This window comes from Rattus norvegicus, chromosome 9 (assembly GCF_036323735.1).
Source record: "Rattus norvegicus strain BN/NHsdMcwi chromosome 9, GRCr8, whole genome shotgun sequence".
NCBI lineage: Eukaryota > Metazoa > Chordata > Mammalia > Rodentia > Muridae > Rattus > Rattus norvegicus.
The window spans coordinates 62,399,679-62,425,271 of record NC_086027.1 but is presented as its reverse complement, the minus strand read 5'-3'; the positions used below and the strand labels follow the sequence as shown (position 1 = coordinate 62,425,271).

General features: G+C 41.3%; 1 protein-coding gene across 3 annotated transcripts in view; it reads right to left on the bottom strand.

Moving 5' to 3' along the window:
• Window positions 1–25,593, bottom strand: part of Slc39a10 (solute carrier family 39 member 10) — a 123,474-nt gene that overhangs the window by 29,483 nt on the left and 68,398 nt on the right. For 2 of the 3 annotated variants that reach the window (XM_063267375.1, XM_006244936.5), the window contains one exon: window positions 1,102–2,126. In XM_063267375.1, the coding sequence (XP_063123445.1) occupies window positions 1,102–2,115 (1,014 nt within the window). In that variant the 5' untranslated portion in view covers window positions 2,116–2,126. Of the gene's footprint in view, window positions 1–1,101; window positions 2,127–19,251; window positions 19,840–25,593 lie in introns of those variants that run through there. The other variant, NM_001108796.2, reaches the window with a different exon arrangement.

Genomic DNA, 25,593 nt, shown 5'->3' with positions numbered 1-25,593 from the left:
GAGCCGTGAGGACGAGAGCATGGACTGAGCGCGCAGACCCTGGGGGTCTGATGCACACAGTAAATGTGTGTACACTTCCATCTAGGGAAGGCGCTACAATCTTATCTACGAAATAAAAAGTGCACTTTAAATATCTCACAAAGGGTTTAATATATTTTACTGTTAAAACCACTGTGTATAACTGCTAGAAACAAGTATCTGATGACTTCGCCAGAGAAGAAATGAAGAAATGGTCTGAATTTACTAAGATGCACACTTAACCACAAAGCAGTAACATAGACAAGACATGTCTACTTCCCATGTTGGATGGTGCTGCTTACTATCCATAGAAACATACAGAAAGCAAACATTTTTAATTTTAATGAGATTGTTAAGAAATCAGAATAAAAAAATAGTATTGGTATACATATAACAAAAAGGAAATACACTTTTAAAAAATGGAGGACATAAGTGAAGGTAAAAAAGCTTCCAAAAATATGAAGACTTAGAAGAAAATCAAGCGCACTCCAGTAGTCCTGGGATTTCCAATCAAATCTTTTTGCAGGTCCATGAAGGGCCTCAGTAAAGACTGATATCATGATAGGTCTTATCGAAAAGTAATAGAGGAGAAGCGCAATGTATTTACAAAAACTCAGAAGCAAAAACAATGACTGGGAAGTATTAACTTCCTTTAATAAGTTATTATGCGAGAGAAGTTAGTTATCTCTGAAAAGATCATGCTGAACAAGAACAAACATGTTTCAATTTTCTGATATTTAGAAGCCAGCTATCATACTAACAGTGAAACTGTTACTGGAGAGTCAGAATTCATAAAACAGCACAGTAAAATGAATTAAAGGATCCACTATCAAATGACACTTAAATATTTAGAATAGGCTTGAGGAACCCAAATTTGAGAATAAATAAACCCCTGATTAAAAATTTCCAACCTTGATTTTGATTCCTTAATTGTTACCTGATGCTGCTCAAGTATCCACACGTCTGAGTTGTGATGCGACCCCTCTACGGTTTACCTTATCCTTACCTAAAGTGCTCCACGCCTACCTAAGAACTACCGAGTAACCCCCACAGACACCACTGCACACCACATTTTAGACCTACTTCATGTTGGCGGTCATCTTCATTGTGGTCTTTGTGGCTAGGAGTGGAATAAATTGCACTTTTTTTAACATGTGGTGCTTCTCGCTTTCGAGTATGTCGAAGTTCACCTTCATTATCAGGATCAAATTCTTGGTGTCCATGGCCAAGCTCATGGCCACTGTGCTCGGGAAGATGTGCATGAGGATGGCCCGGGCTATGTACACGGTCAAGTTTGTGAACCCGATTATGCTCATATTGTTCACCGTGACCATGGGTGGGGAGGAAACCTGGTGTGTTAACCTCAGAGTTTTCCTTTTTCCTCTTCCCTTTTTCCTTCCTCCTGACCTTCCCTGACTTCACTTCAGATTGTTCTTGTGTTTTATTGGTCTCTGTTGAAGGGCCGTGACCCGGCTCCCCATGCTCGCTGTGAGCGATGGAGTCATTGTGAACCCGCCGAGTGGTGTTATGGTCCAGGTGATGATGCAAACGATGGCGATGATGGAAGCGGTGATTGCGGTCGTGCGGGTGTTTATCCTCGGGTTTGATGGGCACTTCAGCTGCCTCTCTCTCTGGATCACACTTGTGGTTTCTTTTTGATGTTATACTGGTCGCAGTGTGGTTTTCTGCATTTAAATGATTGTGAAAATGCTGGTGGTTATGGGAGTGGAAATGCTTTCCCTCTTGAACGGCCAGAATGTCTAAGTGAGAAACATGATCATGGCCAAGGTCCTCATGATTAATCTCAACGACTTTGATCTCTCCAAGGCCCAAGTTTGTTAAAAGTTTCTCCAGACCGAAAAAGGATAATCTTCCATTTTCACCGTAACGGTCAAACAGTTTTTCAATATAGTACTTTTTTTCATTTTCAGCATCCTGCACTGAAAATGTGCTTGACTCTGACTCTGTCATTCCACGGTGGTGCCTGTGAAGCTCCTCGGGGCCATGGTCATGGTCTTCATGGCAGTGGTTGCAATGATGGAAAATAAACGTCAGCAAACAGATGAGACAGAATTTTGTGTGTATATGCACCTTCATCTCTACTTTTCCTAAAGGGTTTAAAAGACAGGTGATCACGTTATACCGACATATTCAAGATAATAAAATTTATTTTGCAATTGCCAATCCATTAACCAACTATTTCATCCCATTTCCTTCATGACTATAGTCATTCTTTGATCAATACCCTCTATGAAAAGTAGCCCCTTAATTTAATTGTATTAGTGTACAGGCCTTTTAATTAATACAAGCTTATCAAAACACGGGACTACTTTGACTACTTTTGAAATACCAAAGTCTCCATGCACATTTTTATTGTTGTCTTATTTTCTATTTGGTCCTTTAAAAAACGAGGTTTGCTGGTTCTTGCACACTGAGGTCCTGCTTAGGGCAATAATACGGGAAGAAATTAGATGACTGAAATGGGGTTTAGAAAGATGGCTCAACAGTTAGAGTGTACACAGACTACTCCTGTAGAGGACCCAAGTCAGTTACCGGCTGCAGAATCACACAGCTTCCAACCAGCGGTAACTTCAGCTCCAGGGGAATCTAATATCTTCTTCCGGCCTCCATGGATAACTTAACTCACACATAGATATCCACAGATACCCACAAGTAATCTTTTAAAAATGAGAAAAATTGTTTCAAAAATCAGGAAAATTTTCTCAGTATTCACAAATGCTTAGAATTGGATACAATAAAAATCCAAGAGTAACTTAATTTTCTATAGTTGCTCAATGTAAGAGTAACTAAAAATCAAATATATTTCTATAACCAGAAGAACTAGAACAAGAAACTAGTAACTAATAACATTATTAATAGCAAAAATATCTAGGCATAAATCTAATAAAACTTATATAAGGCCTATAGAAAAATGTCACACATTATTGGACAAAATTAAGTAAATACATGGCTATGCTAGGCTTATGAATAGGTGAACTATGGATCCAATACAATCTCAATCAAAATCCTGGAAGTTTCTGTGTAAGAAGCAATGAGCTATATTTAATATTTATGTGAAAACAGTCGGAGGCAAGAATAGCCATAACAAGCCTGTGTGGGTGTGGGAATGGGGGCGGACAAGAGTTTAAAAATTAAAAATGTAAAAAGAAAAAGGGCATATACCAAAGGAACAAAAGGTAGTGGCTCAACTTGCACATAAAAGGAAGAAATACCCTGGTTGACCTCTATCTAACACCACAGACAGAATCAACTACAGATAAACACAGGAGGCTAAATTTTAGACAAGAAAAGCTTAAACAGGAGGGGGTCCAAAAAGTCAGTTAGGAGAATGTGGTACTCAAATCTGAGTTGAATTTGAATTTAGAATTCAGTTTCTCGGTTATCACAGCCATTGAAAATGCTGTCCCGCCACACGTAGCTAAGGGTCCCAGGCTCGGCAGCAGAGACGTGGAGCACAATCATCACGACAGGAAGTTCTACTGAAAAGCACGCTTCTAGAATCTAGACATGCAATGTGAGCCAACTCTGCTATTTTAACCTTTTCTAGGCATACATGTGAAAGTAATTTCATATTACACTCTAGCGAACTCATTTTATATCCTAATTGATACCATGTATTTTACCCCAATATGACGTATAGCCCATCTTAATTCAGACCGAGCATATTTCAAGGGCCCAACAGTCCCATGTGACTACTGACCACTGTAACTAGAAAGTGCAGATCTACAAAAATTACTTGACAAACTAAAAACTTCAAGATAGGAGACAGAAGTCACTAAAAAGAGAAAATTGGTGTCACTGACTTCATTAAAATTAAGGATATTTCTCAAGTCCAAGTGGATCAAGGAGCTATTCATAAAGCCAGATACACTGAAACTAATAGACGACAAAGTTGGAAAGAGTCTGGAAAACATGGGCACGGAGGAAAAGTTCCTGAACAGAACACCAATGACTATGCTCTAAGATCAATGGGACCTCATGAAATTGCAAAGCCTCTGTAAGGCAAAGGACACTGTCAATGGAACAAAATGGCAACCAACAGATTAGGAAAAGTTCTTTACCAATCCTACATCTGGTAGAGGGTTAATATCCAATATATACAAAGAACTCAAGAAGTTAGACTCCAGAAAACCAAGTAACCCTATTAAAAAATTGGGTACAGAGCTAAACAAAGAATTCTTAACTGAGGAACATTGAATGACCATGAAGCATCTAAAGAAATGTTCAACATCCTTAGTCATCACAGAAATGCAAATAAAAACAACCCTGAGATTCCACCTCAAACCAGTCAGAATGGCTAAGATAAAAAACTCAGGTGACAAGAGATGCTGGCAAGGATGTGGAGAAAGAGGAACACTCCCCCACTGTTGGTGGGATTGCAAGCTGGTACAACCATTCTGGAAATCAGTCTGGTGGCTCCTCAGCAAACTGGACATAGTACTACTTGAGGACCCAGCTACACAACTCCTGAGCATATACCCAAAAGATGCTCCAACATATAACAAGGACACATGCTCCACTACGTTCAGAGCAGCCTTATTTATAATAGCCAAAAGCTGGAAAGAACCCAAATGTCCTTCAACAGAGGAATGGATACAGAAAATGTGCTACTAAGCTATTAAAAACAACTTCATGAAATTTATAGGCAAATGGATGGAACTAGAAAATATCCTGAGTGAGGTAACCCAGTCACAAAAGAACACACATGGTATATACTCACTGATAAGTGAATATTAGTTCAAAAGCTTGGAATACCTGATACAATTCACAGATCACATGAAGCTCAAGAAGAAGGAAGACTAAAGTATGGATGTTGTAGTCCTTCTTAAAAGGGGGAACAAAATACTCACAGGAGGAAATATGGAGACAAAGTGTGGAACAGAGACTGAAAGAAAGGCCATCCAGAGACTGCCCTACCTGGGGATCCAGCCCATTTACAGTCACCGAACCCAGACAATATTGCTGATGCCAAGAAGTGCTTGCTGACAGGAACCTGATATGGATGTCTCCTGAGAGGATCTGCCAGAGCCTGACAAATACAGAGATGGATGCTTACAGCCAACCATCAACTGAGAATGGGGTTCCCAATGGAGGAGTTAGAGAAAGGAGCTGAAGGGGTTTGTAACCCCATAGGAAGAACAACATCAACCAACCAGAACCCCTAGAACTCCCAGGGACTAAACCAGCATCCCAAGAGTACACATGGAGGAACCCATGGCTCCAGCCGCATATGTAGCAGAGGATGGCCTTATTGGACATCAATGGGAGGAGAAGCCCTTGGTCTAGTGAAGGCTCAATGCCCTAGTGTAGGGGAAGACCAGGGTGGGGAGGCGGGAGGCAGTGGGTGGGTCGGGGACCACCCTCATAGAAGCAGGGGGAAGGGAGATGGGATAGAGGGTTTTGGGAAGGGAAACTGGGAAAGAGGATAAAATTAAAATGCAAATTAGAAAAATCCAATAAAAGAAAAAAAAATGTAAGGATTTCTGTTCCAAACAAAGAAATAAGCAAGCAAGTCGTGAGTGTAGAGGTTGGGTGATTCTGAGAGGAAGTGGAGAAGGGGGTGTATAAAATCAAAATGCATTGGATGAGATTCTCAAAGAGTTGATAAAACTTATTAGCATCTTTCAAAAAGCAAACCATGCTCTAGGAGATGACTATCATGAGCAGATGGGAGCAGAAAATTCATGCTGTATGTCATGTATAGGTGGTTTAAGACATGCTAAAATACATGCTGGGTGGTGGTGGCCATTTCTTTTATTCCAAGCACCCAGGAGGCAGATGCTTTATGATTCTGAGGCCTTGCCTAGTCTGCAGAGCTAGTTCCAGAAGAACCAGCACTTCATAGAGAAACCCTATCTCAAAAAGTAAAAGAAAAAGAAAATGCCTGAAACGCAGAACAAAACAAAACTTTCCTTTTTAAGATGAACGTGTGTAGCTAGACAGAGCAGAGAAGATTCCACTCTGGAGCAGAGCAGCTCCCTTTCAAGGAAGGAAAGAAGGAAACCATCAGTGGAAGGAGCACTCACATTCAACAGTTCCTAAGATTTTATCTTTCAAAAAGAAATGAGAGGAGATGCTCTGAAGCACTATGACAACACTGTTAACATCCACTAATGTAGGACGACAGGACACATGTTCACTGTTTTCCTGCGTAATACAGAGCCTGACCCAGTGGTTTAACAAAGGGGTAGTTGTGAGCTAGCTTCAGCAGTCACATCGAGATCATCTTGGGGTTAGAAGTTATCACACCCTACTCAGACCTGGTACATCAACATCTTGGTTATGGGTAAACAATGTTTTAGTCTAGTTTTCCTTCTGAGTCTGATACAAACTAGTTAAAATTTGAGGCCTAATGATTTATACCAGTAAATTCTCGAACACTTCTACTGTAGTCAATCAATGGTTATAATTGTCCTAATATATCAGGTTGAACTATCTGTGATGAGTAGGAGTTGAGAATTAAATGCAAATTGCTAATTCCAAAGCTACAATGAGATTTGACTTTTAATCCAAACACTTCAATTTCATAGTCTCATTGATAAGATCGCTATTAAAAAATGTTTAATTTAGTGATGTGACTAGTAGTCACAGAACACCAAAGACCTGCAAACTACCGGAAGTAAAAGACAAATAGGCAACTGAGGGTTCTCCTTAACTTTCCTGACAGCCTGTGTGTGACACCTGGGTTTCCACCTTATTTAGCCTCCAGGGATGTAGGGCAATAAAGCACTGTTGGTTACGTTGTGAATTTGAGGCATTCTGTTACAGAAGCTTTAGGAAAGTAATATAAGGACTCACTGAAAATTAGCAAGATCAGGATGTCAACAACTCTGGATATCTGATTACATCTAGGCAGTAATAACCAAACCTGGATTAAAGAAAATGCCATAGGCTTTAGGATTAAATTTAAATATTCCATGAAAAGGAGGGATAGAATTTCAGATTCTCAAACACAGCAGGATGAGCAGCAGAGGTGTTTTGTGGTGGGGGCATGCTAATCAAAACAACAGGCTCCCTGGCCTGTGTATCCTCTGCTAGCAAAGTCAAAACAAATCCTGCTATTTATTTAATATAGCTTTCCCCCTCCTAGACATTTTAATGTTCAAATGAGAAAGATTTCTGAGGAAACAGTAACCTATGGAACCCAATGAGGACACTAATTACTTTTATAACCATATGGGTTTTGTCTTTATTTTATAAGTACTGAAATGTTCAAGAGAATAATTCAGAGATAAATTGTTTGGTCTGGATAAGAATCAAATTAATTTTACTTGTACATTAACGAAAATAAAAGGCTATGGATGTTTAGCAATCATTATTTAGCAGAAGATTCCCATTCCTCTCTGTCCATAACACTCCCTACGGGTGCCTCATGGTTCCAACTGAGATACTAGTATAAGGTGACGGTCTGAGTTTATCCATTCAGCTGATACATTTTCTCTCTGTTCACTGAATGGGAACCAGTGTTAATAAGTGTATATTAGAAAAGACCAAATGAATGGTGCCTATGCAGAGTATACATAAGATTTATGTTGACACATCTATCACTATTCTTTATAATTGTGTAAAGAATCCAATATACTGCAAAGACTCCAGTCCTGCGCCTCTAAGTTACCACATTCAAGAGAGATTAACAGGTATAAGAAGATAAGTGACCCAGGAGCCACTTCAGTGCTAAGGTTGCAGATGTGTGTGCAGCGTCATCTGAACAGGCTCAGAGGCTCTGCAGAGATCCTTGCCCAGAAGGAATCGGCAAGTTCTTTTCTGTCACAACAGTCTATGACTGTTTCAGGTGTAGGGCTTCTCTGCTCTGGTTATTCAGAAACATCAGCCCTCCATGGATGGATGCTTGCTCAGACAATGGGAAGAGAGAAAAAAGAAAACACCAGGTTCAGAAATTCACTCTCACAGCCGGGGAAGTGGATGCTGTACTCATCAACTTCTCTTCCTTTCAACCTGGAAAACACAACCGTCACCAGCCTCAACATGGAGGCTGGGCAAGCCAGCTGGACCTACAGTTTATGGAACTTCCTAAGCATTCCATGGAAGTTGAGAATCTTTTAACTACAAAGAGTATCTGTAGGGTAGAAAAAAGAATGTAGGAAATATCAGACAAGGTCATATACTACTCCACCTTAAATATATAAGTCCACCTTCAGAGGACTTGGCTGTACCTTAAAAAATATTCCATTATGTCTCTGTCTCTGTTTTAGAGTTCCTCAGACTTTAAATGTTGAGAGTATTAATTTTATAATTGACTTCTGCTAGCTCTGCAGACATATACAATCCTACTGCACAGACAGTATACACTCCTACTGCACAGACATATACAATCCTACTGCACAGACAGTACACAAGCCTACTGCACAGACATATACAATCCTACTGCACAGACATATACAATCCTACTGCACAGACAGTACACAAGCCTACTGCACAGACAGTACACAAGCCTACTGCACAGACATATACAATCCTACTGCACAGACAGTACACAAGCCTACTGCACAGACATATACAATCCTACTGCACAGACAGTACACAAGCCTACTGCACAGACATATACAATCCTACTGCACAGACATATACAATCCTACTGCACAGACAGTACACAAGCCTACTGCACAGACAGTACACAAGCCTACTGCACAGACATATACAATCCTACTGCACAGACATATACAATCCTACTGCACAGACAGTTCACAAGCCTACTGCACAGACATATACAATCCTACTGGACCCGAAATGCAAGGATGCGCTCTGACAATAAATTACCTAGCAGCTGTCACCATAAATTTATGTTCATGCTTCAGTGTTGATTTGGCATACGGCATCACAATCCAACGTTTAAATATTCCATCCTTGCATAATTTCTAATTAAGGTTAATTTATAATGAGGCAATTTCATTATTGTGCAATTAAAATATCCCAAAACCCAATTTTTTGCTTTGGATGAAAAGGAAAAAAAAAATGAAGTCCATTAATGTCCTTGTGTACTTACTATCCAAACTGGACAGTACAGCTGTGGTCACACTTGGCTATGCCCTAACCCTGGATCATTATTAAGTTATCTCTTTACCTGCGTGCTGGTCACATGAGTATTTTTCACTTCATGAGAACAGTGACTTTTATACTAGCCATGGTGTTGTCATTCAACCAATGCTTACATTTAAATGACTTTCCAAAGAATATAGACTTCAACTCTGAATCAAAAACCAAAAAAATAAAAAAAAAAATTAGAAAGTTTGCACAGATGATTTTTTTTTAATTTATCTTGAAATAGTTTAAAATCCAGCAGTTATAAAGACGGCTCCTCTATTCCCACAACACCTTCCAGTCAGCTTTCCACAGTGCTCGTATAGACTCTCAGGCCAGATCAAAACCAAGAGACCGGTATGATTAAATGTTAAAGCTATTAAAAAAAAAAACCTGTCACCATGTTTTACATGTACTCTTATTAAAAAAAAATACAAAAAAAAAAATGGCCAAAAACACTTTTAGTCAGAGAAGGAAAAGATATTACTTGCCTTGCTTAACAGAACACAGTTAGTAAGAGAAAATCTACCCAGATCCTTACACGAACTAAGGCCAGTTGCTCAGGTCAGCAACAAGCACTATGGTGGAAAGGCCACAGGCAGACTCGGCAGACCCTGTGCAAGACAGACTTTGCCTTTCAGGAGTTCTTACTCACTGGAAAGATCAATGTTAACCGGCCCGATTTACAATGCAAACATGAATCAAAATGTGTACATAATAAAGATGGTTCTTGTCAATTTACAGAAAAGAGAAAGTTTGGGACATTTGATACAACATTCTTCCATAAAGACTTACCAATTTGTTCAACTAGTGATTCTATTGAGGTTTTTAAACTAGATAACATCAAGTTGTACAGACTGCAATCTTTCAGGCAAATCATACAGAGCACCTTATACACTTAATTGCTATTTCATAAACTTTCTGATAAGATACTTTACACATATCTGATATTTTATTCTACACAAATACATTAAGTGTACGAAATTAAAGATAAAATGCCCTAGAGAATCATTACCCCTGAAGGCATACCCTCCAATGAAGGCGAGACTTCAAGACTGCAGCATGGACCTCACCGGACAGCAGGGCCTCTTTCTACCACATAATTATACCACATTATTATTTCACATACCATAGCCAGAATGTGGATGGGACACGAGGAACGTGACTAATCTAGTACATGATAGAACTATTTTAAAGGGAAAAGAAATCATCTAATAACATTTAGCCAATATAAACATTATAAACAAAAAGGTCATTCAATTAGATACTAATGTGACTGACATAGGAAAAAATATTAGTAAATACTAAAGAATCCTATTTCTAGCACTAGGTTTCTGGATAGGGCAATCAACTTGACATAAACTCTATATGTCGCCTAATTATTTCATTTTTAAAAATTAAACAGGGGGTATAAAAAGCATTTCAGAGTATATTTTTGAAGAATACAGTTAGTAGCCCATCCCAGTTCTTTCTCATAGACACACATGTAATAAATACTACCAGGAAAGTATTATAAATTCATTATGCTAACCCTTTAGATGTTCTCAATTTTTTTTTTTTTTTGAAAGGCAAGAAGGTAGAAATTCAAAGAGAAACCACTAAACTGCTCAACTGGGATTCTATAAGTATGTAATACTGTTAGTAAAGATGTGAAAATCCCTTCACAAAATGAACCCACAGTTTAAATTTTTTAAAATGTATATTTTAAAAGGTTTCATCACAGTACTTCTTCATGAAAACACAAGTAGGTTCCTTCTTTTGATCAAAACTCTATGAGCAGAAAAGGTGAGGAGTGAGTCAGCTTGTGTAAGGATCAGGCAAGGAGTCAAGTCCATTAGAAGGGCCAGCAAGACAGGACAGAGTACTTTCTGCAAAAGCTGATTACCACACTTTGACTCTCAGAACCTCCAAGAGCTGCCTCTGCAAAGCCGTCCTGTGACTTCTACACATGTACTGTGCACACACATACACACACACACATACACACACACATACACACACACCCCTACCTCCATGTACATGAACATATAAAAGTGAATTTATAATTAAAAATTTCTAAAGATTTGTTAAAGATTAGACTGCCTTACTAGTTATGAGTCCTTAGGTAAATAGTTAACATCTTATTATTTCTCATCACTTATAACATGGGGGTATTGACTTTTGCTTGTTTTATAGTTAACCAAGAACAAATGAACAAAAATTCATACAACATTTTTATGTTTTTATCTTCCTATGTTGCATTATTTGCACGCTCCTTATGTGTGAGTTATTAACAGTAGTATTACGTGGAGTTCATCCTCATTTCTGATTTACTCACTAGATGCATCATATATACAAAGTATTGCAGACCAGAAATCAAAGAAACCAAACCACAAACCTTTCTTATTCACCACAGCGCCGCCACTGACTGTCCTCACCAAAACGAAGTCAATAACGTCTATGCTTATCTACCAAGAAAACTAACAAAGCATCCAAAACTGCTCTGGAAAGCAAATGGGTCTACCAAGGTAAGACAGTACCATTATTAGATGTGATATGGTTAATGTTTGACTTAAAATATACAAAGTACAAAGCTAGTAAACAAAGACCCTTTGTAATGGCTTAAAAGACTTATCAAAATGTTACAAGGGCACATGCAGGCCCAACTAGCACAGCCAAGAGCAGCAGGAGAAGGTGGGGCTCACCCAAACATTAGAGTTATTTAAGGATACAGTACTGCAGCATAGAGTTCTCAGAAGGAAACGGAATCCTCCAGCAGTACAATGGTTTGTTTTTGTAACCCCATGTGACCAGCTATCTAACATCCCAAATCATGTTCACAGTTTAGAATGCCAATAAAACTTCAAATAACCAAGTCAAACACAGTAAGGTAATCTCTTAATCTTTCCAGGAGATTCATTCACATGGCAATGGTAGATGAGTCCACTGAACATGAGTATAATTCAGTGTTTGACTTCTGTATAACTTAAAAAGTAGACTATAAATATGTCTTGATTTAAGATACCCCATTATACAACACATCCAACAAAAACTACAACAAACAGCACAATACCCCAACATTGTATTCTTGTGTTCACTAATGTACAAACATTTACTTTCTTATTAAGTATCTGTACAACCTGCTTTGATCTCTGCACTTTGATCATTTGTTCCGGCACCCTGAAACACACTGTAGGATAACATTAGGTTTTGCTTGGCTTTCCTACACATCTACAAGGAATACCTGACATGAGCAAAAGCCCCCTGGCTGAGGTGCCTTCCAGTCAGCAATTACTGAAATGACTTCAAAGCTCCCGAAATGTATGGCTTCTGCTACTCTTCAGGAAAGGCTTCAACTCCTCTTTGTTCCCTGTGCACACAGCCTTCCTTACAAAATCACACATCACCAGGAAGAGAGGCCTTTGTTCTTGCTACCACCACTGCAGACATTTTCACCACGGACCCATCTTTACTTTCCCTCTGTGTTTTCCCTTTTCACCATGGTATCAGTCCCTGATGTTACACCACCTTGCCATTCACAAGAAATGAGGATAGGAGTTAGGGCAGTGACCAGATATACCAGGCAATGCTTTTCAAGGACTGGCAGATGTTCTGATACTGCTGGCAACATGGGGCTACTTCTCTACCAGCAAAGTTTTGGGCCAATTGATTTTCACCGTTGTTACAGTTTCTTTGAGCCACTAGGGTCCTCTAATTGTTGAATAAAGTCAATTGATTCAGTTCAGGCATTTAGCAATCTGCTGCAAAAATGGAATCTAAATTACCAACCCAATAACATGCTCAGCGGCAGGGCACTGTCATCGCATGCCCAAAGCTCCGGGTCGGTTCTCACCACAAAAAGTAAGCAAAACGACAGTGAAAATCTATTCCAAGGAGGAGAGAACGCAGGTAATGAACATGTTATGAAAAGGTATATAAAGTTAATTGTTTTTGTTTCAATTGCTATGAACTTTTGATTTGGTAGTAGGTAAGTGCGTGGAACTGCATCAGACAGAAAAAGTAAGAAAACCTGATGTGAAGCTCCAAAGCTTCTGTTCCAAATGACCAGTGTAAGTGCATAGTCATTTAGTGAGCTGCTTGTACTAAATTGCTCTGTACATTCGATTACTCACTTGCGAATATCCTAATTTAAAAAAATAGTAAAAACAAAAAATATTCTAAACATTAAAATGTTATCAAGTGCTATACTCTAAAAAAGGTTTACAGGAAAAGAATACATATATGTGTTATAAAATATATCATATATAATGTATATATTATACATACTATATAATGTATACATAAAATATATAAGCTGTAATATATACTATACATTTACATGTGTATATAAACAGTATATATGTATATATACCATTCACATATCACATACAATATATGATGCTACATATTTTATATAAACTGTTAAAATTAAACGAGGCTTTACAATTATGTGAGAGACAATTCTGTTGTTTTACTGATCTCATTTTATAACATAGGAAGAAATCACTAATGGCATGTACCTGGTCCTTCACAGTCTCCTTCATAAAGGGACTATGTGTCTAACATAGCACACAGGTAAGAGAATCTTCAGTAGGAAGTATCTAGAGCTAATTAAAATATGTGCTCACAGCCTTTAAGTATACAACTATGAGGTGCTTAATAAAGAGAGGAAAGGCAAAACAGGAAATAGAAGGAATGGAAAGAGGCAAAAAGAAGGCATAAAAACAAAGATAATGTATTTTCTGATCTAAAGAAGTTACAAGACACATTCACTTTCTGCATTAGAGAAGCAAGACTAGGAGACATGGGGGATGTAAAATCCTACGGTGGCGATAGGTAGGAACCCATCCCAGGCCTCCAGGACATGCTAGCTTACCTTCCACCTCCCAAACATAAAAAAAGGTGCGATTTTTCCTGTAGAAAATGCAGAAGGGCGAGTCCTCAAAGCTTCTCAATTAGCTATGAGTTATCTGAACAAGCGCTTTACTAATCCAGTATTCTACCAGGAAATACTTCAGAGCAACAAGTAAAATAATGATGGAGTATTAAGAATGGATCCAAGGACTGGAAGACTTAAACTGGTGGGAATAAAGCTGCAGAGTGTGTGCCTGCTGTCCCCACCACATCTCACTCGGTGACACACCTTATCATCCGCAGCCATGAATGACAGACATGCATGAGCAAGCCACATCCAAAGCCAGTTCCCAAGATTTGTCTCATCACTGCCCCAATTTAACCCACATAAAAACAAACACCCCAGAGAATCAGTGAATCAGAAACTAATTCAGGGGAAACTATTTTAAACTTCGAAGGTCACAATATATGTGACAGTGAATTCACAAATACTCTGGGTTTGTTAAAAGTCCCATCTGAAATGTCTTGTTAAGACATCAAACAGTGTAGGATATAGATCTTCACTACCTTACTGCAACTGAGACTTTCTCTTCTATTGAATGAAAATCAGCCTGAATCCTAAATAAACTACTTTAAAGGCTGAGATGAATGAAGAATGAAGTGGCCTCTGCTACAGTTCTTAGCAATTTGAACACTCCAGTCAGTAAGGGTGCTGTGCTAAGGCGTTCTCATTCATGTCTCATCCCTGAAAGCTTTCTTGTAATGAACTGGCCCTCTCTAAAAGTTAAATGTAAACTAAGGACAAAATTAGAGCTGTTGAAATGTTAATTCAAGGACTATTAGCTGATATTTCCCCTTCTTTCAATAGCGAGGTATCTTTTAAAGGGACTATAAAGCACACTCATGTAAGTGAGTAATTATAAAATCTTCTACTACTAACTTTTAGATAACCAACCAACAAACAAAAAAACAAAAAATAGAAAAACAACCACCCCCTCCCCAAAAAAAGCAAAGAAAAAGAAGGAAAAAAAATGACTGGCAGAAGTTACCTGTACTTTTGAATAAACCTGGAGCTACTGTTAGCATTCTGTTAGAGCCAGAATTCTGTTACGGCAAATACATAGGTGAATGCCAGCAGCAAACCACTGAACTGAGAATGGAATCAGAGAAAGGACTGAAAGAGCTTGAAGGGGCTTGAGACCTCATATGAACAACAATGCCAAGCAACCAGAGCTTCTAGGACTAAGCTACTACCCAAAGACTATACATGGACTGACCCTGGACTCCAACCTCATAGGTAGCAATGAATAGCCTAGTAAGAGCACCAGTAGAAGGGGAAGCCCTTGGTCCTGCCAAGACTGAACCCCCAGTGAACGTGATTGTTGGGGAGCAGGTGGTAATGGGGGGAGGATGGGGAGGGGAACAGAGAAGGGGAGGGGGAGGGGTTAGGAGGATGTTAGCCTGGAAACCGGGAAAAGGAATAACAATTGAAATGTAGATAAGAAATACCCAATTTAATAAAGATGGAGGGGAAAAAAAGCATTCTGTTAGAACATTTTTTAACAATAAAAAGTTCATTAAGTATCCAGTTCCTGTATTTGGGTAGTTCTATTAAAAATAATTATGCAAATAACATTCTATACTGTTGTGTGGCAGTGTAGAAAATAATAATGGTTGTAGTGAGCTGGGAATGATTTCAGTAACCTCGCTGTTATTTAATCCTTCTTATTTCAGTTTTATACTGCTTTATACCTATTGAACATACTTTTAAGTGTTCCAGTGAAATATTTTATTTTAGAAAAATCTAAGCATGATTGTGGTCCAACCACAGATCTTACAGAAACAAATATTTTGGAAAACTGATAATTGGCAATATCTGAACCATAAAAGATGAAGAAGTCTAGTGTTAATGATAAGAACCTAGAGACTTTTTTTTTCAAAAATTAATTTTTAAAACAAAGTCACCATGTGAATTTGACATTTTCAAACTTTTATTATCTGCACAACATAAAAGTTACATGGGACAAATTAAGCCAAAAAGTTTACCACTCTTTTCAAGACAAGGAGCCCAGATTAGATAAAGGAAACTGTTCATATACAAAGCTAACTTCCAGCCCTTACCTAATTTTAACTGCTTTTGCAATTAAAAACAAACATAGCCTACACACTCTTTCGGGGGGTATGTGATTCTGCCAATCCAATTTTCCCCATATTTGGAAAACTGGGGACTAAATGTAATCACAATCAATTTTAAGAAGATGCTTTCTTATTGGCAGCAGTGACCAGCTGGTGGAAAGCCATAGCTAGGTACATCCATGGAAATGCAGTCTAATTAAGGACAGGTGCCAAGAAACGTCAAAGCAAAGCGAACACTAGGGGGCAGCAAACTGTTGAGGATTGTACCGGGCAATCAACTCAGACACAAGACTGATGAGGATATGAGACTGTATTCACTCATTTTGCTCTAAGGACTAGAGATAGAATTCAGGAAGTCATCTGCTAAGACACACCCCAGCCTCTTGTATATTTCTAATGTGAATTACACTGTAATGAAAGATGGCTTAAAATTAAATCACTGTGATCAAAAGCTGCTCTAATTGCCTCTGTTTCTCTTCCAGTTGCAATTGTCTTTCTCTAACATTGGTCCAAAGCACTGTGACAGAGTCCTTTTGATACAAAACTCAGTACTTCCACTTCTGAGGTAGGCACCACATGGATGACTAGTATTTTTACCCAAATGATTTTAAGTCTATGCTGAGTTTGAACTGAAAGTGTCATGGCATAGGGATTCGGGTAAAGGCTTCAGGAATCTGGCTTTGTAAAGAAACCAAAACATACACAGGTAAGTACAGGAAAGAAGTGGAGAAAAGGCAAATCAGCTATTACATATCAGTTACAAATTTAAAAGATGTATCCTCTCAAAGGACTAAGGAGTAGAAACCATTCAGTATCATCCTAGGGTTAATCAATTATCAGGCAAAAAAGAGGGAGGTTTGGGGGTTTCCTAGAGCAATGCTTGCATGCTAAACATTAGGCCTTCTCAAAGTACTTCAACCAGGGTTTAAAGTCTGCTGAGAGCCGAGGGTAACCTCAAAGACTGAGGAAGGTGATCTATGAGTTCCAGGCACACCTGAGCTACACAGGGACGGCACTGAGAAAAACCAAAAGTCTGGACAAAAAAGCGGGATGAGGACAGTAGTTTACAATCTATTAGTGGACTAAGGCTATAAGAAGGAAGACCTAATGCAGGCAGCGCCTCGTTATAAAATCTACAATGTTCTGGGAACTAAAATGCAGGGATTGTGTCTTGATAGGCCTCGGTCAAACTCAACCTCAGGGAAAAGGTTGTAAAATTACCTTCGGTCTAAGTACACTGGCTCATACAAATTAAACGTTGAACTCATGTTTAGAATTGGGTCCTTGACCAAGAAATTCTCCATTATTTAATATATCCAAGTATCTCCCAACTCACAACCAGAAGTTGGCGACACTTCCGGTCCTGAACACTTCGTGAAAAGGGTATTCACTTGCATAGCTCGTGATACATACACTTAAGCTTGAACATCTCCATTATCTGCAGTACTAACGATTAAGCCTAGATTTGTGCAAACCCCGGGTAAGTTTCCTACCACTGAGTTATTTTACTTAACTTTTAAGACAAGCTCCGGGACGCGAACTTGCCAGCTTCCTTCCTCAGTCCCCCGTAGCTGGGTTTATGTCTGTGCCTTATGTACCACCCGAGAAATTCTCTTTCAAAGTAGCGCCAAAACCATTTATTCTTGAACATGGGTTCCTAACCATGATTAGTTGAAAGAATTCAGTTTTGTCAATTTGGGGAGAGATTAAAACCACTGAAATTCAGTTACTTTCTAGTGAGGAAGTAACTTCCTGTTTCTAGGCCAAAATCAGTGATACAAAAACACTTAAATCCTTCAAGTATAGTTTTTAATTCTTGCTAGTTTAAAGTTAGTCATTATTAGGCAGGCCAGTACAGTTGATATTTAATGTTTTATTAAAGCATGGTTTACTCCATCAAACCATGTAGTTTCCCCATAACTGTTTCAAGGTAAATCAACAACTATAGAGATGTATCCTTACCTATCTAAAGTCACGATGAAAAACCCTTCAGTCTAGAAGACATAAAATGTTAAAAAATGCCCACCAGCACATTTTATTTCCTTCACAGCATTTCACTGATGTCTTTCGCCCTGGTGTAACGTCCAAAGCACACCGGAAGTGGGGGTGTGGGGGGTGGATTCCCAAGGTCCAGGAGAAATGACTCACAAGGTAAGTGTAGAATAGGGGAATCCTGACATTACTCTGTACACCGCAGTTTTGCTTTGTTTAGGCTTCCCAACGGCACTGTTACAATTCTAAGCCTCCAGCTCTTGTATTACTTTTTTCTTAATTATCGTTAGATACACATCCAAAAAGAAAACATACAAGAAACCTGTCACCCGCTAGTTACCGCACTTAACAATGGAGACATAAATGTAAGTTTCTAGAAGACGGTAGGTTGTACTGTCTGTTAACTCATGCTTTGTGTCACTTGGAGCAGACACTTTGGTGAAGGACCCTTCCAAATCGGTGGTGGGGCGTCCTGCGGTGAGATTTCTTCCACGTGCCCAGCTCCTTAAACTCGGCCCATGTGGACAGGCTCCCACGTGAACGCGTCTTCTCAGAAGCCGCAGGAAGCCCTTCCACGTCACGCCACCCGACGCCTCGCCAGGCTGGGGAGTTCCGAAGACCCCCCAAGGGAGGAGCGAGGCGTGGAGCGGATGCGGACCCCGCGGCGGGCCGGCCACTTCCCTCCGCTCCCAACCGCGCCCACGCCGCCCTACACCCTGGTGCCCGGGAACAAAGCCCGCGGCCGGGCCACGGTCGTCTCACGACCAGGGCTCGGGGACCGGTGGACTGCGCCACAGCTCCCGCGCGCTCCATCGAGCCTTTTCGGTTGGCCCGGAGCTGAGCGGCCGCCGTCCGTTACCCCCCGCAGACGAGCCCCTGGGACCTGCCTCGGGTCCCGGGTCCCCGTACGGCGGCCGCGGGAAGCCCGCGCAGCCCTCAACAGGCGCCACCCGCCCCGCGTCCCCGCAGCAGGCCGAGGGACACGGGTCCCCACCGCCGCCCGCGGCGCACTCGGCTGGTCCCAGCCCCACGCGCTGCTCTCCTGCTCGCCGCCACCGCCTGCAGCAGCTGCGAACACACGAGCCCCAGCCCGGAGGCCCCGGTGCCAGCCCCAGCCCGGCCTCCCCTGCCGTCCCGGGACTCCCAGGCTCCGCCGCGCACGGGGCCGGTTCTGGGGGAGGGAATGTAAACAAATCGGGGTTTTATAGTTACCTCACACTCGAGTGCCGTGTGCATCTCCTCTCCGCTCGGTACCAAACCCCGGCTGCACCCAGTCGTGTATTCTCCAAAGCCGCCTGCGCTATCTGCGTCGCGGAGCCTAGTGCGCGAGCCGGCGCTCTACGCCGGCGGCGCACTCAGTCTGTTCTGGCGCCCTGCGCAGCCGCACCCTGGCTGCCTCAGCTCTACGCCAGCGGCGCACCCAGCCCTCTCGGGTGCCCTGCGCAGTCGCACCTCGGCCTGATCAGCGCTACGCCGGCGGCGCACTCGCAGCGTCCAGCCATCCACTTCGCGGACGCGCCTGGCGTAGGAGAGCCGCGGCACCGGGGGAGCTACACCGGCAGGCGGAACTGGAAGAAATTATATCTACGCAAGTTGCGGAGCCCTGTAGCTCCGCGCTAGTTTTGTTCGGAGAAAGGACTCCTTGGGGGCAGTTGGGGCGGCTTCTAACGCATGCGTGGAGCGGCCTTGGTCGCCTCTCCTGGCCTCGCACGTAGGTTGCTGAGGCCTTGGGCTAGCGGATGAGACATAGAAGCCCGGAAAGCGAGCGTCCTAGGCCAGAGTTTCGGAGAGATCAATTAGGTTTACTGATCTGTACGCGGGTTAAACAACTATATTAAATTAACTCCGCCCCCTCTGCCCCAGCAACCGTGCCAGTCTGGGCAAAACTAAACTTTGGTGCTTTGTGCAAAGTGTTTTGCATAACTCCCCCCACCGCACCCCCATTTAAAGAGCACTTACAATGGGTTTTCCTGAACAGAAAGGTGTTGACTTTAAAAGTGTCACGTAATTATGATAGCTTTGGGTACCCATCCAAGGACTTTCCCCAACCTTAACTACTGGAACAGTTTTACACCCAAAGGCAAGACCCCGATCCACCCAGCAACACCGGTGGACTCATGCCTACATCCTGCCGGTTCTTGCATCCCTTTGCTCACACCGCCATTCTCAATGGCCTCCTCCCCTCTTAAGCAACTAACAACCCACAATTTTCTTAAAAGGAGGCTGGGCAAACCTTTTGCTTCATTATTCATTGCTCTGCTTCCTGGCTTTTAATTCATGTCTAGGCTTATTTGTATTCTGCCCAGAAGCCTGTGTTTCTGTATTCAAGCTGAGCGCACTTACTAGTGAAAGTGAATTCTGGGGGTGGGTGCTTTATGGACCAACAGGGTGCATATAACTCTGAGCAATAGTAATTGCCAGCTTTATGTGTCAGGTACCTTCAACATGCTTTCCATGTATATTAATTTAATACTCCTAACAGACTGAAGAATGATTACCCAGGAAGTAAAGTCCTAGGGAATAAGGAACTTGCCTGAGAGAACTGAGGAGAGGCATAGAGAGGCATAGAGAGCCAAACCTATTCAGCATGGCTACCGCGGCCTGTCTGGCAGCCTCGAACTCCTTGAAAGAAGCTGTTTGCCTTTTGTTTTTACCTGTGTATGAAACAGCTTCCAGGTGCTCAATAAATATCTGACTGAAAGCACATTGAGCTTCTCATATCCCTCTTTCTCTCACATGGAGAAGCCAACCAATCCATGACCTAACTCCGGCTGCCAAAGGAAGACATTCTGAGAAGTCATGAGGCCTTGCCCTTAGTGGAAGAAGATGGTGGAGTGACCACAGTCCTCAAACCCAGGAGTTAATCTGGGGATTACACAAACAGTAATGACTTCAGTTATACAGGATTTATCAGTAGATCCTTTTGGTGCAAAGCATAAAAATATCCAAATTGCCGTGATATTTTAAGGCTTGTAATTATCTGATAAAACACATTGTCAACTTCTTTAAAATATATAACACCTTCCAAACAAGCTAGAGCTCTTGAGCCAGTGTTCCCAGCACCACCAGTGTTTTGGGGATATTTGCTTACAAACCAAGTGTTCACCTGGTTTGCACAGGTTTATCTAAATACTCGGTTAAACACTGAAGTGTGGCCATGAAAAGCAATCAACAGCCACAGCCGTTAGTGGGATTCTTCCATACTCCCCAATCTCTCACGGTCCTTTCAAAATTTTCCAGAATTCCACATTGTGGCAACTAGAGGGCTAAAGCTTCAGTCACAGCATTATTTCATGTATATGTATCTGAAATTTAAAGGTACCCGTTTTACCTCTATGAGGCAGTATAAGGAACCCAACGAACCCTTTAGTTCTTCCAAGGATTAGAAAAGAGCCAACTATAACAATGGAAATATGAATCACAGCCCACCTTGGACTTTAACTGTCACTAAGGGAAGCCCACGGCGGAGGCCCAGCTTTCCTTCTAATTTTGGAGAAAGTGCTTCCCATCCACAGCACAGTTACGGTGGTAATGAAATCTACAAAGGGCAGGACAGAGTCCACGGAATCAGACCTTTCCAACTCAGCTGTTCTCTTCATGAATCAAGATTACTAATAACGAATGATTTAAAAAAACAAAACTACTTGAATTCGGTTGAATCTAAACACTGATTTTCCGAATAGGTTTGGATCAGCCTAGAGAAATCATTAAGAGAAGAAGAGTAAACGGAGTGCAAACCAAGGCACCGAGCACAGGAATAGATATTTAAGACCTGGGAAGGGAAGGTGTCAGGGACCTATAAGCACAGATCTGAATGTAGGCTTCAAACTAACAGTTACCCATCATTTCTAGAGGCTCTGTATTCATACTTGAGGGTGAAATCCCAGCTCTGCAGATCTTCCTGTTTCTCAAGAGCAAGACTTAGTGTCTGAAAAGCCAACTCTTTGACATAGCACAGGAAGATAGGCCAACATAGCCTCAGTAAGGGACAATTTTGACTGATTGCTGGGCCTGGGACATTAGGTAATAATGTCAGAGATCTGCAGAGGCAGACTGAAGCTATGAAAAAGCACACATTTAAGCACTCCCCACCCAGAAACAGAAAACTGGCTTCAGCATGATGTGCGAAGTTGACTATTCCATTAAAATAGCTGCACCCTGTCTCTGGTCACAGTGCTACTAGGAGAAGGGCTTTCCTCTGTTGCTGAGGCAGGAGCCATAGCAGAGAAGCTGTAGAGCTGCCTCAGATTCACTCCAGCATGCCTTCAGAGTAAAATGACCCGACTCATGAGAAAGAGGAGCATTCGCTCAGAAGAACGAGTGAAAGCAAAGACCCATGTAACATCCAGAGGGTTTCCCGTACCAAACCTATTTATTATGCATGCCTACACGCCCCTGGAATCCCGTATTTAGCCCTTGAGGGCTGGACCTTGAGACCCAATGACTTTGATCTTGAGAGAAGTCCAGGCATTATTCTATTTATTTACGCTGCTCATGGAGTATATTTTTTTCAGGTGTTTTGGGAAAAAACTTCCAAGAAAGCAGCAAGTGTGCCTAGATTCTAAGGGTGGAAGAGTGGAAGGCTGCAGAACGAAGATAAACAAATAGCCCGCTTCTCACTCTTGCTCTCAGCCAACAGTTCCCACTCAAGAGTATTAAAATGAAGAAAAACAGGCTTGGTGGCCCCTTCAGAAAACACAGGAGCCAGCTGCCACCGGGTGGCCAGTTTAGATCCTTTAAAATCCCAGCTGCACAGGCTGACTTGGCCTTCAAAAACTCAGCTCCTAGTGCAAAGGAGTCAGAAACAAAAGCCGCAAAAATGATCATATTAATATTGCAAACCTTAAGTGGATTTACAATGATTACACTTCAGTTTAAGGGAAATTACCAACATGAGAACAATTAACCATGAGTTACCATTAAATATCTTAAAAGTTTATTAAACTAGTTGAAACAAATAAACATGTATTAAAGATTCATTTTTAAAATGTCATCACTGGAAAACAAGTTTCCGATCTTGCACAAAGCTTTCTGATAATGAGAACCATTTTACAACTAACATCTACAAAAATGAGCAAATCTGTCGCTTGAACCAAGAAACACTTAGCAAACATTGCCTACTTTTATTTGTTAAAACTTTGACAGCAAAATATGCAACAACATTGTACATTTTAGGGAAAGCAATAAATGAAGTGTTGAAATGAGTAGCAATTTTTGGGCAGGAGAGATAGATGGCTCGGCAGTTCAAGTTCATTTGTGGATCTTATAGAAGACCTGGTTCAGTTCTCGGCACCCATGCAGTGAGTCGTAAACATCTATAGCTCTTGTTCCAGGGGGTCCAGTGCCCTTTTCTGACCTCCACAGGAACCAAACACATACATAGGGCACAGACATGCATTCAGGCAAAACATTCATACCCAGGAAGAAAATAAAGCTATTTTTACAAAGTGTCATAGGAATTTCTGAATTCCTTTTACATTAGTTTTACTTCTAAGTGAAGTAGCATGCTTTATTTAAAGCTGCTTTTCTTTATAGCAAAAAAAGAATCAGCAATTCTTTTCCTCACACAGGTTGGGAGAAGTTTGAGGTAATTTCCCATGATTATGGAGAACCCATCTGGCAATGCCCAGCAGTGCCTGACTCGCTTTCTTTCTTGTGGATGATCTCACCCATAGCATCTGATGATTTCATACTCAAGTTTCATTCTAATTATAAGGATAAGGACATCGTTTCTCCAAGCAGTTATATTTCATAGTCTGCCTTCCCACCCTTAGCACATGAATATGTGTGGTTTAAGAAGTGTCAGGTAATATTCCATGTTTTAAATATAATTCATTCCTGTAAAGTGGGTACCATGGTGCCTGTCCATTTTATTGAAATCCCAAGAAGGCAGAGCCGGGATCCCAATCCTAGGTGTTGGTGCCTGGGATAGTACTCACACTTCTGCTTCTGATGTCGAGGCTGTGCCAGAGACTGGAGAGAGAGCTTAGTCCATAAGGTGCTCGCCACACAAACATGGAGGCCCGAACGTGCTCCTGAGAACCCAGTGAAAAGCTCGGAGTGTGTTGACAAGTATCTCTAACCCTAATGATGGGGTGATGGGGGTTCCTGGCTAGCCATCTTAGCCTACTTGTCAATTTAGAGGCAATGAGGAAAAGACTGTCTTAATAAACCAAGATGGCCGGCACCTGAGGAACAACACTGGGTGCTGTTCCTTGGCCTCCGTGTACAGGCACATCTGAATACATGTACCACCCAAACACACATACATGACTGGGTCAGGCCTGAAGATATCTAAACACTTTCTCTGAAATGGTAGTAATTACAACACGAAAGAAAAGGGATCCATGAACTGTCTCTTACCAGTCTTTAAAGGCTGTGGGTCAAAGGAAACTTTAAATGTAATGGTAAATGAAATAAAGAATAAAAGCAAAAACATATCAAGATACTTGGATTGTGAACTCTTGTCCTTTCCTTTTGCTTTATCTTCAACTTCACCGGCTTAAATCGACTCTGAGGGTGATGTTCACTTTGGTGTTTTAAATCAGAATTGTTGAAGTTTTGCCTTTTGCTGTCTACTGCTAAGTGTGGGCCCCAAGATCTGGAGTCCGCTCATAGCCCCTGTGACCCTGACCCAAGTTATTTCTGATTGGTGAATAAAGATGCAAACAGTCAATAACTGGGCAGAAGAGACATAGGTGGGGTTTAAGTTTCCCTGGCTTGGGGGAGGGGGAGAAGAAGGAAGAAGAGGAGGAGGAGGAAAAAGAGGAAGAGGAGGAGGAAGTGGAGGAGGAAGAGAAAGTGCAGGAGGGAGAAGAGAAGCCACCATGGGTTAAGTGAGACATAAAAACGTGGCCCGATGGGCTGGTCGGTTGGAGTTAAGAACAGCTCAGATGGAGCATAGTAAGCAGTAAGTGATAACTCAGAGTTCTTGATAGGAAAGTAGATTCTACCAGCGCGGAGGCAAGGCATCTGCCCAGCTTTTGTAGGGATTAAGGAATATTGTAAATACAAAGACTGAGTGCGTCTCTTGTCCTCGAACCTAACTAAGGTAGGTAGAAACCTTGGGCTGGGATTTAAAAAATGTCTACAACACATAACGTCATTAGCCAATCCACTGTTACCTTCCTTTGAAAGCTTCCCTGCCTATCACGGCCATTTGGTCTTGTTGTTCAGGTATATATATCAGTAAAGTTATAGTAAAAGTTAAGCAGATCAGGTGTGCGTTAAGGACTTCCTTCCTACAAATTAAATATAGGCATCTAATGTGGAATCAGTCAGGACTAGATGGGGTTTGAAAAATTATACCCAAGATTTAAAGTGAAATTAATTAGTGTGCTTTAGAAAAACAGCCCAGCGTTGAGGGAGAGATAAAATCTCAAGCATGACTCTGAGCTTCTGTTACATGCAAGCCACTGCATTAAGTAGTTGGGATACCAGGGTGGACAAAACGAGACTCTGGCCCTTAAATAGCTTATGGTCTGGTGGAGGAGGTAATTAAAGGGGTAATTATACGTACAGTGGTGAATGCTAGGCTAGAGCGAGGTATGGTTG